At 35.6% G+C, this 18,257-nt stretch overlaps 1 protein-coding gene across 7 annotated transcripts in view; it reads left to right on the top strand.

Moving 5' to 3' along the window:
* Positions 1 to 18,257, top strand: part of GK (glycerol kinase) — a 42,915-nt gene that overhangs the window by 17,184 nt on the left and 7,474 nt on the right. For 4 of the 7 annotated variants that reach the window (XM_039329540.1, XM_039329544.1, XM_039329541.1 and 1 more), the window contains exons 7-20: positions 393 to 502; positions 4,846 to 4,912; positions 8,413 to 8,430; positions 10,510 to 10,545; positions 11,356 to 11,423; positions 11,827 to 11,869; positions 12,499 to 12,579; positions 13,466 to 13,544; positions 14,275 to 14,371; positions 14,931 to 15,015; positions 15,323 to 15,443; positions 15,820 to 15,918; positions 16,801 to 16,944; positions 17,300 to 17,380. In XM_039329540.1, coding sequence (XP_039185474.1) covers positions 393 to 502; positions 4,846 to 4,912; positions 8,413 to 8,430; positions 10,510 to 10,545; positions 11,356 to 11,423; positions 11,827 to 11,869; positions 12,499 to 12,579; positions 13,466 to 13,544; positions 14,275 to 14,371; positions 14,931 to 15,015; positions 15,323 to 15,443; positions 15,820 to 15,918; positions 16,801 to 16,944; positions 17,300 to 17,380 — 1,129 coding nt within the window. The remainder of the gene's footprint in view (positions 1 to 392; positions 503 to 4,845; positions 4,913 to 8,412; positions 8,431 to 10,509; positions 10,546 to 11,355; positions 11,424 to 11,826; positions 11,870 to 12,498; positions 12,580 to 13,465; positions 13,545 to 14,274; positions 14,372 to 14,930; positions 15,016 to 15,322; positions 15,444 to 15,819; positions 15,919 to 16,800; positions 16,945 to 17,299; positions 17,381 to 18,257) is intronic. The other 3 variants (XM_039329542.1, XM_039329545.1, XM_039329546.1) reach the window with 3 other exon arrangements.

Here is an 18,257-nt window from a genome sequence, read left to right as displayed (position 1 = left end):
TAATTCTACTTAATCATAAGGACACATTAACAGAATCTTGCCAGTCTGATAATACAAATCTCCTGTTGCGTATAAGGCAGGGTGTCAAAGTCACTGCATCACATGACGTGTCGTGACATATCACAACTTTTTCCCCCTTGCCAGAGCTGGGGTGAGTGCAGCTTCTGCATGACGCATCTGGCCCATGGGCTGGCAGTTTGACACCCCTGCTAAAAGGGATCCATTCCTCCCCCTTCTCTCACACACACATAACATGCTAGGTTAAAATTGTAGCTGATTCATTATTTTCCTATAGATAATTTTTGTAAATAAAAGCAAATTTACAGTTTGCACATTTTTTTCTATTCTTCTATAAATTTAATAATCAAAACTTGTTTATTCATTCATTTAAGAGTTTGACTGGTGGAAAAAATGGAGGTATTCATTGCACTGATGTAACCAATGCCAGTAGGACAATGTTGTTCAACATTCATTCATTAGAGTGGGATGATGAGCTCTGCAAGTAAGTAATTTACTTCTGCATATTTGAAATGGCAGTTTTTTATTGTATGCTTCTCAGAGTCACCTTGTGTAGATGGGTGGTCATAGAAATTTCACAGATAAATAAAAATTATGCTCAACATTTCAGATTAAGACCTTAATCTGGTTTTCTTGGAAATAAGAATTTTACAGCAGAATGGTTAATTTTAACAGCTCTTATTTCAAGAACATGTGTAGAAAACTTTTATATGGAATGCACCAACAATAACAAATTATTACTTAGAACAGTGGTTCTCAACCTTTTTAATGCCGCAACCCCCAACCGGTCGTAAGTCGCGGACTACTCAACCGGTCGTAAGTCGAGGACTACCCAACCGGTCATAAGTCGAGGACTTTCCCTGCCCGGGAGCGCCACGCATGCGTGGTGCTGCCCCCTGCGCCGGCCAAGGCGTAGCTGGCAAGTGGCAGAGACGGAGCAGGCCAACCACTGGCTGGGCCACCAGCTGGCCCAGCCTAAGGGAGGTAAGGCACCCGCCGGGCCCCACGCGTGCCAGCAACCCTCCCTGCGCCCGCCGGCCTCCCACCCCTGGCCTTCTTTTACTTACATTTTTAGTAGTTGCTCAGCAGGGAGGGGTGGAAACTTCCAGACAGCTCGCCTTCGCTGCAGACAACTTGCAGCACCGTTTGCAGAATGGGACTTTTGGTGGGCTCAGCAGGGCAGAGACAGCCTGGACAATTCCTATTGGCTTTTGAAAGCCACTAAAATTAGACTCTATTCAAGAAAGTCTATTCTATTGGCTTTCAAAAGCCAATAGAATAAAAGGGAGTCGCACAGCTAAGGAAAAGGGAAAAATGGCGGACTGTGTTGTTTGGCGACCCCCGTGAAATGGTCGTTTGACCCCCAAATGGGGTCGCAACCCACAGGTTGAGAACCACTGGCTTAGAAGGTTTCAATTATTAATACATTAAAATATTGAAATTCCATAGGGCTTTTACCTTAGCTTATTGTCTTTAGAACTTTCCTGTGGAGAGAACCATAAGGACACCCTTGACAAGATGGGTCACTAGAGTCGTTGAGTCATGTGCTCTTTTGTTGTTCCCTTTAGAAGGACACTCACATTACGTTTATCAGTGTCACCCTGAAAAATCTCTGGGTACAGAGCACAATTTCTACCCTGCTATCTGCTATATACTTTCAGTTTGCCTAGTTCTATCCCTTTCTTTTTTTAAAATATATATTTTATTGATTTTTTAAAAACTAACAACCTAGTGCTTACTAAATAGCATGTTGTCTGGGTTCACATTTCACAACAATCAATAATAGTCAATTTCTATCATATCGTACTCTAAATAACAGTTTCCCTTGATTTTCTCTTATTCCCATATTGTTCTCTTTTGCAAACATTAGGTTAATACAGTTCTTAGTATTTTAGTAACAAAGAGGTTAAATATAAACATTTTTCTAACATTTATCCAATTATTAATAGCATCAATATATAACTACTTTTCTAGTTAGTCCTCTTGGTTGCGTTATATGTTCTGTTTTCAACATTCTCATTTAGACTTTTTCCCCACAAAATTGAAATCATTTTTATCTTTTAAGATTTTGTCAAAGTTGGTTTACAGTTAAATATCTAAGCTGTTTACCTCACAATAATCCTCCCAACAATTACATTTCTCATATCATAAAAAAAATACGAATACGAAAGAAGAAAAAGAGAAAGAAAAACATCTCTCTCAAACTAAAATTCATTTATAGCCTCCATTTTTTTTATTTTTTAACCCTATTTCATTCGATATTTACTAATTAAGTAATCCATGTTATATTTTAACCACATTCAAACAAATACTTAATCTTTAAAAATTGCATCTGATAAGACCGTTACATTTCACACACACACACACACACACACACACACATCTGTCTATCTATCTATCTATCTATCTATCTATCTATCTATCTATCTATCTATCATCTATCTGTGTGTGTGTGTGTGTGTGTGTGTGTGTGTGTGTGTGTGTATCTTTTAACTATTCCATTCAATAGTTACTGGTTGAGCAGACCATATTATATTTTAACCATATTCAAACAAATGCTTAACCTTTAAAAATTGTTTCTAATAGGTCCAGTCTTCTAATCCCTTGAATCTGATTTTAGTCTTTTTCTTTCACCAAACGGCTTTTCTCATCCATCTATTCCACTTAGTTAAAAAGTCTTGCCATTTTCTTGTGGATGTTGTTAAAGATGGGGGAGACAAATCAGGTAGGATGTTGATTTCTTTTATCTTTTTTTGTCTCTTAAGTCGTAGATTTTTTGGTATCTCTGTAATCCATTTTGTCAGGCTTTTCTTCTTATTTTTGGCTTTGTTTTGTGATCCTGGAGTATGGACTACCTCTTCCAGTTCCGATGCTTCAAGTCACGTCTTGTATGTTTCTCTCCATCTGCGTTAAATCACAATCCCTTCCATTGGTAGATTCTTTCATTTTCTGAAAATTCTTATGTTGTGAAGTTAACATAAAGATATGTCCATTTATGTCATCAAAGTTGTTCTTAATTTCATTGTGGTTTAGAGCCATTATTGTTTGGATTAGTTGCAACTTAGCAAGCATTTCCTCCTGGAAAGTATTTGGTTTTTCTTGACAAGTTCTTTTTGCTATGATAGCTAGAATTCAAAAATTTTTCTTTCTCTGAAAACAGCTTTAAAATCACAGTCAATAGGTGTTTATCATCCAGGAAGGTCAGTTATGTTTTTTCAATTATAATCTTTTACTATTGTGGCTGGCCCAGAATGTTTAGCTCTTTTTAAAGATCAAAGAAGTAAGTTATCTCATTCTGGGCGTCCTGCCAATACTTATAACAAAGCAGCTAAAATTATATATTCTCTTCTACCACTAGATGTCAGCAACAGTATGTTTGTCCCCCTTAATAATTTAATTCACTGCTTCCTTCCATGGGAGGGTGGGGCGAAGCTCCCCTCCTTTTCACTTTCGGAGGCTTTTTTTTGCTTCTTGGGGTATCTTTTCCAAAAGTTCAGGATATGGAGTAGGAGAGAAAAGATCAAATTTCTCACCCAGTTTCAGCATGCTGTTCACCGATGTTCTGGTGAATACTTGTGGACTTCGGCTGCAAGTAGCTTGGGCTGGTTACTGAGGTGGAGCCAGCCTTTCTCCTGTCGGGTTAGAGGGAATTTCCCGATTGAATGGGACAACTGCCGTTGTTCCCAAATCGCTGGGATGCCTCTCTTTGTTCGCCGCCTCTTTGGGGTGGCTTACACCCATTTAGGGTCCCCGGGCAGGGTGAAAAGAGCCGCGGGAAGCAGAGTTTTCGCAAAACTGGAAGTCCGCCCCTTTTTTTGTTCTGTTTGCCTTTTAGCTTGATTCTGGCCCCTTTGATTATTATCAACAGCTTCCAGTGTTCCTGGAGCCAGGCAGTACTTGCTAAATTGCAACTTTATATCTTTTCATGGCTACTCAACACCTTGATGGGTTATGAATGTGCACTAGTTGATTTCAAACAGTAGGCCATTGATTTAGAGCTGCAAATAGACTTCCCAGCTTTACATAGAAATACTTCTTTAGTCATTCTGATTTCTCTAGCCATCTGGATATCTCAGTGGCATAACAATCCCAAAATTCAGAAGGACCTTTTCCTTAGCCAGATTTAATGTCCTCTCAATAGCCATTACAGAAGGAAGATACCAAAAAATCCTCTTCAAGCAAAGGCTGTGTCCATACGGCAGAGGAATAATTGAATCGATGGAATTCTGTATTGCTTCTCTATGAAGGTGCTTGCCAGGAATTATTATTTCCATTATTTACTAAATATCTGCCCATTCCAATCTGTTTTATCTCACAATGTTATTATCAGATAAATCTGATTTTATTTCCTTGACCACACCCAAGTACTGTGCAATAGTTTGCATAATGGATCATAGTATTAACCTTTAGAAAAACTATATTTTTTTCATTTTATCTTAATTAATGATGACTCCTGTGGGGTTTTTTTTTTTTTTTTTTGCTGCTCTATGACCAAATAAAGATTGATTTAATTAATCTTGATTTTCCTCTATTTATTTATATTATATTGTTTTATTTACCTCTTTATCCAGTGTCCTTATATTTTTATTTTTTGACTTATATTTACACTTACTTTTTGTACATTTTATATGTACATATGTATATTTTGGTAAATTTTGTCTTACTGTTTACTATAATAAATATAGAATTTCAAATACTAAATGATTTGATTTAATCTGAAATGTTTCCAAATGTATCAGAGACTTTACAAAAAATAAAAATAAGTAAAACCTTTTTATTTTTACTAACAAGAAAGAATTCACACTAACTTTTTAAAAATACTTCTAGTTTTTTTGAAATTCCCATGGAAATGCTTCCCAAAGTGCGAAGTTCCTCAGAAATCTATGGATTACTGGTATGTATTTAAATGTTAAGAAAATAGTTTTACTTTACTGATTTTGCATGTATTGTTTCTACTTAGTAACTCATGCAAGTTGAAATATATTTTATGAAACAAGTTTTATCTAGCAGGAAGAATATTATTATGATTTTTATTTATTTGAATTTATAAGTTGGTGAACTCCAGTAGACTCGGGGTAGTATACAAAACTGGACAAACCATAAAAACAAATAAAAACATTAAATCAATCAGACAGCCCAGACTGAAATAATCTTACATATAACACAATGACAGGAGCCCTTCACAAACAATAATACATTAAAGCCAGGTCTGAGCTGTTGTGAGCCTACCAAAGTCATTGAGAGTTGGGTGGTATACAATTTTAATAAATTACTATTATTATTTTAAAAATCCTTAAGAAAAGTTTAGAGCACTTAAAAATTTTGCTTTTCTGAAAGTTTTTTTTTTGTCTTATGAAATTACTGTTTTCTGTGAATTGTATATATGTATTCTTTTTAAAAATATAAAGATTTAGGTGTGCTACCGTGTAAGTAATGAATGTAAGATCTACCCTGAAAATAAGTCCTAGCTTGATTTTGGAGACTGGGCCTAATATAAGCCCTACCCCCAAAATAAGCCTAAAAATCAAGCTAGGGCGGGGGGTGGGAGGTAGAAAACTATTGCAGCAGGCCTCCCATGGATCAACATTGCCTCACCAGCCCACTTCTTCTGCAGCCGAAGGAGCAGCTTCATTCTGCAGCTGAGAATGGAGCTCTGGCCTGCATTTCACAGTCAGCCTTTCCGGAAGGCCTCTGCAGCTGAGAACTAGCGATGGATTCAGTCCATAGCTTGTTTCTGAGCAACAGGGGCCTCCCGGAAAGGCCTCTGATTGCAAAATGCAGGCTGGAGTTCCATTGTCAGCTGCAGAATGAAGCTGCTCCTTTGGCCGCAGAAGGAATGAGCCGGCTGGGCGGGGCTGTCGGTGCTGCCACCGTGAGCTGAGTGGAAAAGACACCCCCTGATGCCTCTTTTGGAGGCAAAAAAAAATAAAATAAAATTAAGACTGGGTCTTATTTTCGGAGAAACATGGTATTGTTGTTTACTTAAATCAATTCCAAAAGACCTACATATACTGATAAACACTGCAAGAATTATGTGAGTTGCCTAGGTATAAGGTATATTTTCAGTTCCAAATACCTTGTGCTTTTTATTGTTTGCTGTATCACCTCTAATATCTCTGTAAATGTAAGACTCTCATATTATAGGAGTTAATAATGTCTCACTAGTTAAATCCAGAAAAATATATGACACAATGAAAATTTCTTTTGTCAAATTAGTCTGGGAAGCTCATAACAAAATTGGGTTGAGATGTTTCCAATGGCATGATCTTCTTTTATGAATCATTACAGCTATTTGAAACTTACATGTCATGGGTTCTTATTTTTGAACTTACATCTAAAGTAAATAACAATAAACTAATACCATTTAGTTGATTAAGCAATGTTTGCTTTACTTAAATGTGAATTTTAACTTTTATTTCTAGTGAGTACTGCTTTTTGGCTCTATTAATATGAGATATTGGACATTTGCCTATTTCTTTGACAGTTACTTTTAACTACTTAAAGCATTCCAGTTGCTATATGTAAAACAGTTTTGATACATATTCAATGACTTAAGTAACTTTTAAGCCATTCTTACCTTATATATTTCATTGCAAGGTGTTTGAGGGAAGATGGCAAAAAAAAAAATTTGCAAAATGCTGAGCAAAAGTAGTCATAGCTTGATATTGTTTTCAGCTTCTAAAGGAACAACATTTTTTTTTAAATCCCTTTAACACAAGTTGTTGTTCAAAGTAGCTAAAACTTTCATACTAAAACTTCCAAAACTTAAAACTACGAGGAATTATTCAATGCATGTCTTATTCATAGAGTTGTAGGAATTGGAAAAACACAGTCTCTACTGTCCCTCCTCTTTTGACAGCTCCTAGATCATCTTTTGATCATAACTGCTGAAAACTAAAAGTCACGTTTTCAGTATTTTATAGTAGATACATGAAAATTATAGTGTAAACAATAAAATATATTTGCAACAGTTTTAAAAACAAGTCAGATGTCTCCCCCTAAAACCTTATCCCAGCCACACATTCTGTCTTTAGTGCCTTTAAAAAATCAAATGGAGGCAATATTTAAAAAGTTATTCATATACACACATGTGGAACACACATGTATACCCATATACACACATATTCTAATCAAATATGATCCCTAATATTAAAACATAGCTGATGATGTGTTACTTAAATATATTTTTTTAAATAATACAGGAGTCCTTGCTTTATAACCCTAAGCGAGACTGGAACTTCCATCACTAAACAAAACAGTTGTTAAGAGAAATATCACGTGACTACCGCTTAGTGACATCAGTTTTAGTAGTCCCAGTGGTAGTCATTAGATCAGTGGTTCTCAACCTTTCTAATGCCGTGACCCCATAATACAGTTCCCCATGTTGTGGTGACCCCCAACCACTTATACATCACCGGGTACCAGGGGCGTGGCCAAGGAAAAGGGGGGAAAAATGGCGGACAGCCTTGTTTGGCGACCCCCGTGAAATGGTCGTTCGACCCCAAATGGGGTCCCAACCCACAGGTTGAGAACCACTGCATTAGATGAAGACCTCACTCTTCTGTCTGTGGAGATTCTCGGTCATCTAGGTCAGAGGTCCCCAGCCTTTTGGGCACCAGGGACCTGTTCCGTGGAGAGAGGTTTTTTTGCAGACCGGAATGCAGGGTTTTGTGTGCTGCCTGCATCTCATGGATGGGGATTTGCTTGTTTGTGCAGACCGGTTGCTGGCATGCCACGGCTCAGTACTGGTCCATGGACCGGGGGTTGGGGACCCCTGATTTAGGTCATGGTTGTCCCAAAGGTGCTTTTTCAACTGGACTTTGGTTTTCCTTGACGGATGGGAAGCAAAACACCTTCAAGGAAAAACAAAGTCTAGTTACCTTTTGAAAAAACACCTTTGGAACCTCACTCTTCTGCTCTGCAAAAACTATCAGCTCTGTCCTTCAACAAATAAGTAAATAAGGCTCCCATTCAACTCCCCCATCTGTCTATCACATCCCCACATCTCCATCCTTTTGGCTCCCTTGCTGTCCACTGCTGCCACCTACCCCTGCTGCCACCATTGCAGCAGTTGCCTAAAGCATCTCATCAACAGTCAGAGGAAAAAACAGCGAAGTTCAACTGGGTAGAGTAGGGGTAGGCAGCAGTGGCAGAGTGCATGGTAGCCAGACACAGAGATTGTTGTGAAGATAAGCAGTTGAAAGGCTCATTGCTGTCATAAATGCAGATGGGCTGCCAAGCACTAAAATTTTGATCATGCGACCACAGGGATGCTTCAACTATCATTTGTTCAGCATCATCATACAGTTAATGGTCATTAAACCAACAGGTTTTGAAATTATGAACTTGTTTATGTCTCTTCCTTTTTCTCATTACTTATTTTGCCGGAAATAGAAAATTTCTCCTACCCTGGTGAGTAGGATTTTGTTAGGACACAGCCAGTTACATCTTCATTCATCTTGCTTAGATACAGTGCATTTCTTCAGAGAACTCACTCTTTGTTGTAATGAAATCTCCTTCTCAAAGTTTAATTACAATTGAAGTTCAATTGATCACTTTGCATCAGTTTAAAAGATTAGAAAACTGAGAGTGACAATTATATAGTTTCTGGCTAAAAATATACTTAGAGCAGAAAGAGGTTTTTTTAAAAATAATAATAATAAAAACAGTGGCAGCTTAAAAAATAAAGATATCCCTGAATGGAAATGCACTGGCTACATTTTATGCATGGCTCACTAAGCTGATCACTGCTGTTGAGAGTGCATGTACACATATAATATTTCAAAAGAAAAGCTATTTTTTGTCTCCTGTGATGTGGCTATTTGCTAAATGTCCATAATTTTGCCTGTATTATTCTCCTAGCTCTTGGATAAAGCTTCAAATAGTTTCAGAGCATAACTGTTGAATATAAGACCTCTTATTCTTCCACTTCAACATAACAATAGGCACTGATTCCTATCTGTGAAGCATGGTATTTACCTTTTTTTACTGTAGCCTCAAGGATTACCTAAATTCAAATGATATCTGCTTCTGAGTTGGGTAGGCTCTAGGCTGCTTCCTAGATGCGATTTGTGGATTTCCAGTTTCTTGAGAACATGACAGCAAGGTTTAATGGCAAAAATCTTTCATTATGATGTGATTTGAAGCTGTTTTCATTTCTAGGGGTAGTGTAAGATTGAGAATAGCTGCAGGTTTGACCTTCAGAATGCAAATTTTGCCTTTTGTTTTTACTAGTGATGTTCAGAATTTCAACTCCATTTCTGCACACAGGGAAAATCTTTCAGCAGGCTGCAGGAACAGAGCTGAAATCCTGAACATACCTTCACTTCAACATTCCCTGCTGGTTTCCCCATTGACTTTCTAGGAAAGCTGGCAAAGATTACAAATGATGATCACATGATCGTGGAATACTTGGCAACTGGTTGCAAGTTCTGACAATTTGCCAAGTACCCACATTGTGTTCATGTGGCCATGGGTGTACAAAAGCACTCTTTCCCAAGCTGTCAATTTGAATAGTCATTAAGTGACCTGTCATTAAGCAAGGACTAAGTTAGTGGTGAGATTCAAATAATTTAACAACCAGTTCTCTGCAGGGGGAGGCGGGGGGCTGCCCCATGCTCCCCGCAGCCAGGCCTACCACACCCCGAAACCTGTCCTGCCTCGCCTGTTCGGTAGTGACTTCTCCCACTTTCTCCTTCCTCCTCCTATTGGGTGCCAATCACGCCAGTGCTGCCATTTGCTACAGGACGTCTCAAGGCTCATTGCACCGATTGCATTGGTGCCGCCGCATGCTGCATGAGGCTGCGAGGCTCAGTGCGTAATTGGCGTGATGAGCCTCGTGGCCTCCTGCGAGTAGTGGAACTGGCATGATCAGCGCGACGATCCTCACGGTGTGACGGGTAAGCGCATAGGCGCGCATATAGACCCCGCTGTTTCTGTGGCGCTTCTGTACCTGGCCGACCGCTTCAGATAAGCTACAATGCACCATGGAGAGCACAGTGCGCACACTGACTCCACTTTTTTCAAGTGCCATTTTAACAAGCAGTTCACTGAACTAAAGGTACCTTTGGTATCATTTCTGCTGAACCGGTGCGAACCGGCTGAATCCCACCACTGGACTAAATACAGGATTCAGAGTTTTCTCCCACCATTCATGGTTGTTTACCATGCTTAGTGAAGCTACAGGGAACTGTATTTCAGCAGCATTTGAAGGAAAAGATGTGTCACCGATCGTTCCACATATGTGGGATACTCAGGACATGTCCAATGCAGTGGAGAACCTAATTTGCCTTTTATTATGTTAACTTGCCAGATGGCAGTTTTCTCTGTTCCCTCTATTTTTTTTCATTTTCATTTCTGCTAACAATTTTACATTATTTTAATTTGCTTATGAACTATAAGCAATCATGTTCTAATTGTACATTATTTTCCTTATTTGTAAACTAATTGAAAACAGCTGCATAATTATTTTTAAAATGACTTTTTTGGCAGAGTTCTGGAGCTTTGACTGGTGTGCCAATCTCTGGGGTGAGTTTCCTAAATAAAGTTATGCTGATATTTTAATATAATTTTTGCCAAGTACTAGAATCCTCATAACATATCTATTTGCTATAACTTGTTTTATTAAAAGTAAATTTAATAAGAAAAAAAGTAATATGTGCATGCTAGAGTGTAACAAAAAAAAGTATAGTAATTATTTTTGTTACGTTTCCAGGTATAGATCTGGAACAGATGAATTCATAATAAATGGCCATTTTACACACACACACACACACACACACACACATACACACACGCATACTAATTGATGGTAATAAGAAATAATCACAAATTTATAATGCTAATTGAAGGAAGTATACTCCTTAAGAGTATGTTGCAAAATCCTGTTACATAAACTGATTGTCCACTAAGCAATTATGTTTGCAAGGTGACAAAATATAATGTTCTAAATGTTTCTTGACTGTATATGTAAAGAGAATCAGCCAAAATTATTGAATAGTATTTTCAAATTTGTATTAAATATGCTGTATTCTGATTATATCTCCTAATGATTTCTAGAACCAAAAATAAAAATTAGATGTCAAAATAATATTTTTAATTAAAGCATACCTCAGTATTTTAATTGAAACAGATAGTCATGTATAAAGAACCACTGCTATTTATCATTTGCCAGAATAAATCTTCTTGAGTTCCTTGTTTAATTCTGTTGGATTTTTTTTTCTTAACAGTAAAGTGTACCAACCTATTTCTCTAAAAAGAATCTAATGTGATTACTCAAATAAAAAAAATGCATAAACATTTTTTGGTTAAATATTATGGAATTATTTGTTTTTCCAGTGTTTAGGTGATCAGTCTGCTGCATTAGTAGGACAAATGTGCTTCAAGGATGGCCAAGCAAAGAATACGTAAGATTAATAGGAACTATTACATTATAGACTTATTACAGAAAGGAAAATCAATATAATACAAAATCAATACAATCCAGTACTTCTTAGAGATGTCAAGATACAGGTAATTTTTTTCTGTTTGTTGGGTTAATTTCAGGGGAACAAAATTTTGGCTTTGGTTTCTCTGGAATTTCCTGGATTGACCATGTAACCATGCTATTTAATTTGGATACTATACAGAGCATAAGAATAGGAAATGTGGACATTTAGATTGTTGCTATTCATGAATAGTTTTAGAGTGATTTTTTATTCCAGGTTTTTTGATATTTATTTGCTGCAGGTTCTTCTTCAGCAATTTAGCTGAAGAATTACATTCTGCTTTTCAGATGTACTTCAGTAACTTGGTTTTTTTTCACTGTAGATATGGAACTGGCTGCTTCTTACTCTGCAATACGGGCCATAAGGTTAGTGCTATGAGTGAAACAATCTGCTGTTTTTCAAATAAAAAGACTTTAATGCACATTATACTTAATTGTATATTTTTTAAAAAACATAGTTCAATATGTTTCCTTTGTCTTTAATGTCTTCTATATAATTTTTAAATAATTTATTTTACTTATTAATCAAATTCATATAGCCATTCATCTCACAAAAGGCAAGTTGAAATCATGTTGTAATAGGACTCCTGGTTCAGGCTTTAGCTTCATAATTTTTTTGAGAAATTGATTGGTATGAAATCCTTAAAGTGATACCCGTATTAGAAAGCTAATACATTAACCAGTGTTTTGTTTAAGACAATTGAAAAATAATTAGTTTAGTATTTTGGCAATAGCTATCTTTAACAGATGAAATAGCCAATTAGATTTCTAGATACGTTAAGTAATTAATATAACCAGAAATATTATTGTTTATTAAGATGTCAAAAATGTATTTAGCTATCATAATTCCCCCATGAAATATTTATTGGTAAGTAATTAATATTTTAAAATTTCCACTTATGTTTTAAAATTGTACATGACTATTATACAGTGACTTTTCCTATAAAGCGGAAAAAAAGAATAACTGATACTTTCTTTTTCTTTGTTTTTCTCAGCCTGCACTTTCTGAGCATGGCCTCCTAACCACTGTGGCTTACAAATTGGGCAGAGACAAGGCAGTATATTATGCATTAGAAGTAAGTCAAATTATTCATTATAGGCATTTTGATATTTCAGTTTCAGTGGATGCCAACCAACCACTTATTTATAGATAAATGCTATAATTCATGCAGAGGTCCGCAACCTACAGGCCGTGGCCCACTACCAGGCTGTGGCCTCTTGGCTACTGGGCCGCATGAGTGGCTGGCCAGTGCACGCATGCATGTGCGCGTGCTCACTCCCTACCTTGTGTCGATGCTAGCCAAGCTGCAAGCCTCTCGCCAGCGCTAGGAGAGCTGTGTGCCAGTGTTAGCAGCCCCACTTGTGGAGTGTGCATGCTCACGGCCCCGTTCACTTGCACGTGCACAAAGCCACATTTGCGTGTGTGCTATGGGCACATAAAGGTGCCTGTCCCTCCCTTTCCCACCAGGCCGCCAACCCAGAAAGGTTGGCGACCCCTGAGCGAGAGTATCTTCGATGTCAGCACCATTTTATGTACCTCTACGAAAAAATGTGCACTTTGAGTGGTTCCTCAAATTGATTACCAGTAATATGGACTCAGTGAGAAGATACAGTATTTGAAGGGGTACCAATATTTCATGTAATTTCAGGATCATTTCAAGTGTGCAAGTCAAACATGGGTATGAATTAGAGTTTCCGTTGTTTCCATGAAATTTTAATTGTGAATAATTCCATAATTCTGTAGAATGCTGTTGTAGTATTCTACAGCTATTTAAGATCTTTAAGATTGCTTTAAAAATAGTTGTAAGAAGTGCAAAAACATCTGTGACTAGGACATGGGCAGCATATAAATTTGATAAAATAAATAGGCATGATCCATTTTAATACATATTTGGATGCTATACTGCAAGAACAATCATGAAGTAATAAATGAAACATTTTCAGTCTGCCTTTTTGTTTTAGGGCTCTGTTGCTATTGCAGGAGCTGTTGTTCGTTGGTTGAGGGACAATCTTGGTATTGCAAAATCTTCAGAAGAAGTAGGTGAGTATAACTTTCTAATTTATTGTAAATCTGTAAGAATACAGGGGCTCAGAAGCAGTGGTGGTTCGCACCATTTCGGCAGAACCAGTAACTAATTTTTTGTTGCCCAGAATGGACTTCCGGAAGCAGCATCCACAAAGAGAACCGATTGTTCATATATTTGAATCCCATCACTGCTCAGAAGGGTTCTGTGTTTCATTCAGACATGTTAACTTAGATAAGAATTTTATTCTGTTCTTGAGGTCTATGCCATTTTTAACCCTAGGTACCTAATTTTTAGACTTGGGGACCCTGTATTTCTTCTGAAAATATAATAGTAAAATATGTATATGGTAATATTGCTAGTAGGAGTAGGAATAGTAATCATACAGAGTTTCAATTATTATAATTAATTAAAACTACAATTCTACACCATTTTTCTGGGAAAAAAGATAATTGAGTAGGATTTATTTTTATTCAAATCATACCATAAGGTTTTATTTATGGATATATATGATCTGTGGGAGATATATTGTAGTTCAGCACATCCAGATAGTACCAGCTTAATGAAGATTATAGCATATATAAAATTTGTACTTTTGTTTTCAGGCTCTATATTTGTTGTATATACATTAATGCAGTCAACAGTCTTATTTATTCTAGACATTACTTACATTTTCTTTTGCAATTCCTAGCTTTCAAATGACTATTTCTCTGCAGAGATAAGTTTTCTATTTTTTATTGATCTTAGAGAAACTTGCTGCTGAAGTGGGCACGTCTTACGGCTGCTACTTTGTTCCTGCATTTTCAGGATTATATGCACCATACTGGGAACCCAGTGCAAGAGGGTAAATATTATCTGATTGAAAGTTAAATAGTACTTTTCTGATGTTCTGCTAATAAACAGGGCTTATGAAAGTGTATATTCTGCTTTATGCCAAAGGAAAGTACCATTGCTGACATCTGTATTCACTTCATTTGATATTCCCCAGCCCTGTGCCCAGTTTTCCTTTAAAAGATATTTATATTAAATCAAATGTAAAAGAAGCTGACCTAGTAATTCTAGCTGACATGAACTACCTCCTTCAAAAGCATTTTTATTTCCGAGAATGTCTCCTTGACCATATTTATTTGAGGAACGGCAAAACTCCTTATGACAGCTATTTTCTTGAATACATCTGCTGACCTTTGTTCCAAATTATAGATGACAATATATTGTTTAAATGCAGATATACCAAAATCATATAAACAGTAGGGCAAAATTAATTTTAAGGAGTGAATGTTTTGTCTGAATTATATATTATATATTCTTTCAGGCAGTTACTTGCATGATCACAGTGAGATAGTATGTTGTATTTTAATACTACTTTTATTTCTAACTATAGTATCATTTGTCTTCATTTGCAGAATTATCTGTGGCCTTACTCAGTTTACAAATAAAAACCATATTGCCTTTGCTGCACTAGAAGCTGTCTGCTTTCAAACACGGGAGGTATAGATTATGAGTACTGTATTATTAGGATTTTTGAGTTAGTTTAATTTTTTATAATACTGTTGTTTTATTTCTATAGGCAGACATGTCTAAATGTGTTTAAACTGTAGCTTATTTCACCTGAGATATTAGTTCAAAATGTAAAATAAAATTTTCAAGTAAAATTTTTTCTTACTTTGTTTTTTTTTGTTCTTACTGATTTTTTTTATAATGCCATAAAGCCAAATGTTTCAACTATTTTTTTTGCTATGTAAACTAAAACATTTTAGTTTTTATTGAAAAAATTAATAGGAATTGTTTGTTTTAGATATTGGATGCAATGAATAAAGACTGTGGGATACCACTTAGTCAGTTACAAGTTGATGGAGGAATGACCAACAACAAGATCCTTATGCAACTCCAGGCTGATATTCTTTGTATTCCAGTAGGTAAGATAAAAGTCTCCTTGCATTTTATTTTGAATTGCTATATATAAGGCTCACTATGACTTTTGAAAAAAGTATTTCAGTTTACTTACATTAAAATATATTTCTGGAATTACATATATACCAAGATTTTCAGCCTTGCCAATGTAGGCTTTTTAGATCCTTTTTGTTTTGTAAAGTCATCTAAGGAAACTGCAGTTCATAATTTTTTTTTTTGTCAATTTAGTCTTTCTGCTTTATTTTGAGTAATTGTTATTCAGTTAAATAGTTATTTAGTAACTACATGTAAAAGGAACCCTCTTTTAGGAATAATAAAATCATAATTTCTTTTATCGGGATGAAAAATGTTGAAAACATCATCTTGTCTTGTTTATTTAAGGAAGATTTACATTGCTCTTCCTGTCACTGATAGTGTTGTCATGGAAAGGCAATTCTCTGCTAGCACCTTCCTTTAAAAATGCTGCAATGGGATTAAAGGGTAAGGAAGTTTACTGCTGAGTTCTAGAAAACCTAAGGATAAAAATTTAAGAAAGAGCATTTGAGCAATACAATTATAGGAGGGAGGAAAGGATACATATATTAGTGAAGGAGCTGAAATATGATTTAAGAAACCCATGTTCCAGTATTTACCGAATTGCAAAATTAAATGGGCAGCATATCCTTACAAACCCGTTAGATAGTTTCGGCTATGAAAATAAAATGGTAGGCAAACCTCTTTTGCATCACTTTGAGCTTTTGAGGAAAGACAAGATATGCACTAAATGAAACTTTTAATGTTTCCTATACAAACACACAGATACATCTGCAAGAACACCTGTCAAGATGTCAGATGTAATTTCACTGTAATGCAGTTTTGGTTTGGTGCCAAAAGCAATATTTAATGGATAAAATACATGGCAGATATATTTTGGCAGTTGAAATTTGAAAAATATTGCCTCTGACTATGTAAATAGGTTTTTTGTTTGAGTGTTTTTTTGTCAACGAATACTGTCTTTTTTAATTACTTGTTTAAAGGAATAATCTAGGGCTGATTGGTGAATATATAGGATGATGTTTCTTTGTGATAGAAATTAAAATAAAGTATATGTTTGCATTGGTTATTAGTTCCCTGTATTCCAGCTGATTAATCAGCAGACTCCTTTTTCATTAAAGAATCCATCTTTGTATAAAGCATATTTGTCCTTAATTCACTAGCTACTAATATTTTTCAGTCAATTGAATGAAAAGTAAAATAAAGTAAGATGTAAAAGTGAAAAAAAAGATACTTGTTTTAATACTTAAAATGCTCTCATTTTGTCTACATATATTTTGTTCTATCAAGGACTAGATAAAAATGCTACCTTGATTTCTGTCTTATTAGTAAAGCCATCCATGCCTGAAACCACAGCACTTGGAGCAGCAATGGCAGCTGGAGCTGCAGAAGGGGTGGGAGTCTGGAGCTTACATCCTGATGATTTCACAGCAGTAACATGTGAACGTTTTGAGCCACAGATCAATCCAGAGGGTAAGAAGGGCTTTTAAGATCTAATCTCGCTATCTAAGCTCGCTCAGTTTATGCAAATCTAGTCCATTCATACTGGTATAAGATTAGCATAGTTTATTCTGTCAGCATAGTTGTGCTACCTCTGAATGGTGAACTATCTTAGGAAAATTATATTGGGGGAGGGAGATTGATACTTTCCTTATTTGCCACTATTGCAAACTTTCCTTTTTTTAATTTAAATTTTGAGGTTTTCTGACAGTTAATGAAATTCCTATGCATTTCAGAAGATTTTTCCATATATTACAAAGTAGGTGCTTTTATGTTAAATACAAATAATTGTTTGAATTTTTGATAAAAATGTTGTTTTTGATTTCAGAAAGTGAATATCGTTATACCAGATGGAAGAAAGCTGTTAAGAAATCAATGGGGTGGGAGACATCAGAACCTCAAGGAAACAGTGAGTCATCATTCATGCATTACTTGTAAAAGTCAAATTGCTTTTCCATACACAATAGACTGTAGCAAATAGAAAAAAATAGATTTTTGTATTGATAGTGGTAGTAGTTATAATCCAACCATGTTTTAGTAAGTGTCCTAGAAACTGAAAATATGGAACAATGTGTACACTTATTTTTCAATAATTTATGTTGAGATGCACAACCAGATAGTAGCAAGATAGAAATATACTCTCAAATTATTTGAGGAATACATTTCTACTGGCATTTACAACTTTCACCGAGTTGTATGAAAATTTCTAAAGTCTTGAGTACAGCTAGCAATATACTCAAATCCTGCCACCAAGTTTTAAGATTTAATTTAATTTTAAAGTTACAAAAACAGCTTGTGTAAATACAGGAATTAATCATATTAAGTATATAAATTCATATAATCACATGAATTTAATTTATTCTGGCCTGAGTCTTCTCAAAGCCAATCACAGTGATTGGCCTGAAAAAAATGCAGATCTAAACAGTAAACAGGAACAGTTGAAACCCTTTATAAATTACATCAAGCGTTTAAGCCAATTGCATGTCAATTTTGCTTAAGAATGCTTAAAAATTGTATTCTTAAGCAATTTTTGAAGTTTTGAAAGTGCCTCCAGACAAAAGATGTAGTAAAAAGCTATTTCAGTTTTGTTTCAAACTGCTGAAATACAGATTGTATAAGGCTTCATTTTCACATGAAAATAAAGGATTTATTTATTTTTATATTAATAAAAGATTAATTCTGAATGTAAATTGTTTTATGTACTACATGAACTAGCTAAATAAATATTCAATCCTTCATCATTGACAACTGTAGTACTAAAAATAGAAAAAAAAATGAGGTAACAA

The sequence above is a fragment of the Crotalus tigris genome, unplaced genomic scaffold, assembly GCF_016545835.1.
Source record: "Crotalus tigris isolate CLP2741 ecotype Arizona unplaced genomic scaffold, ASM1654583v1 scf7180000024401.5802323, whole genome shotgun sequence".
NCBI classification, from domain to species: Eukaryota; Metazoa; Chordata; class Lepidosauria; order Squamata; family Viperidae; genus Crotalus; species Crotalus tigris.
This window is presented reverse-complemented; position numbering and strand designations above follow the sequence as displayed.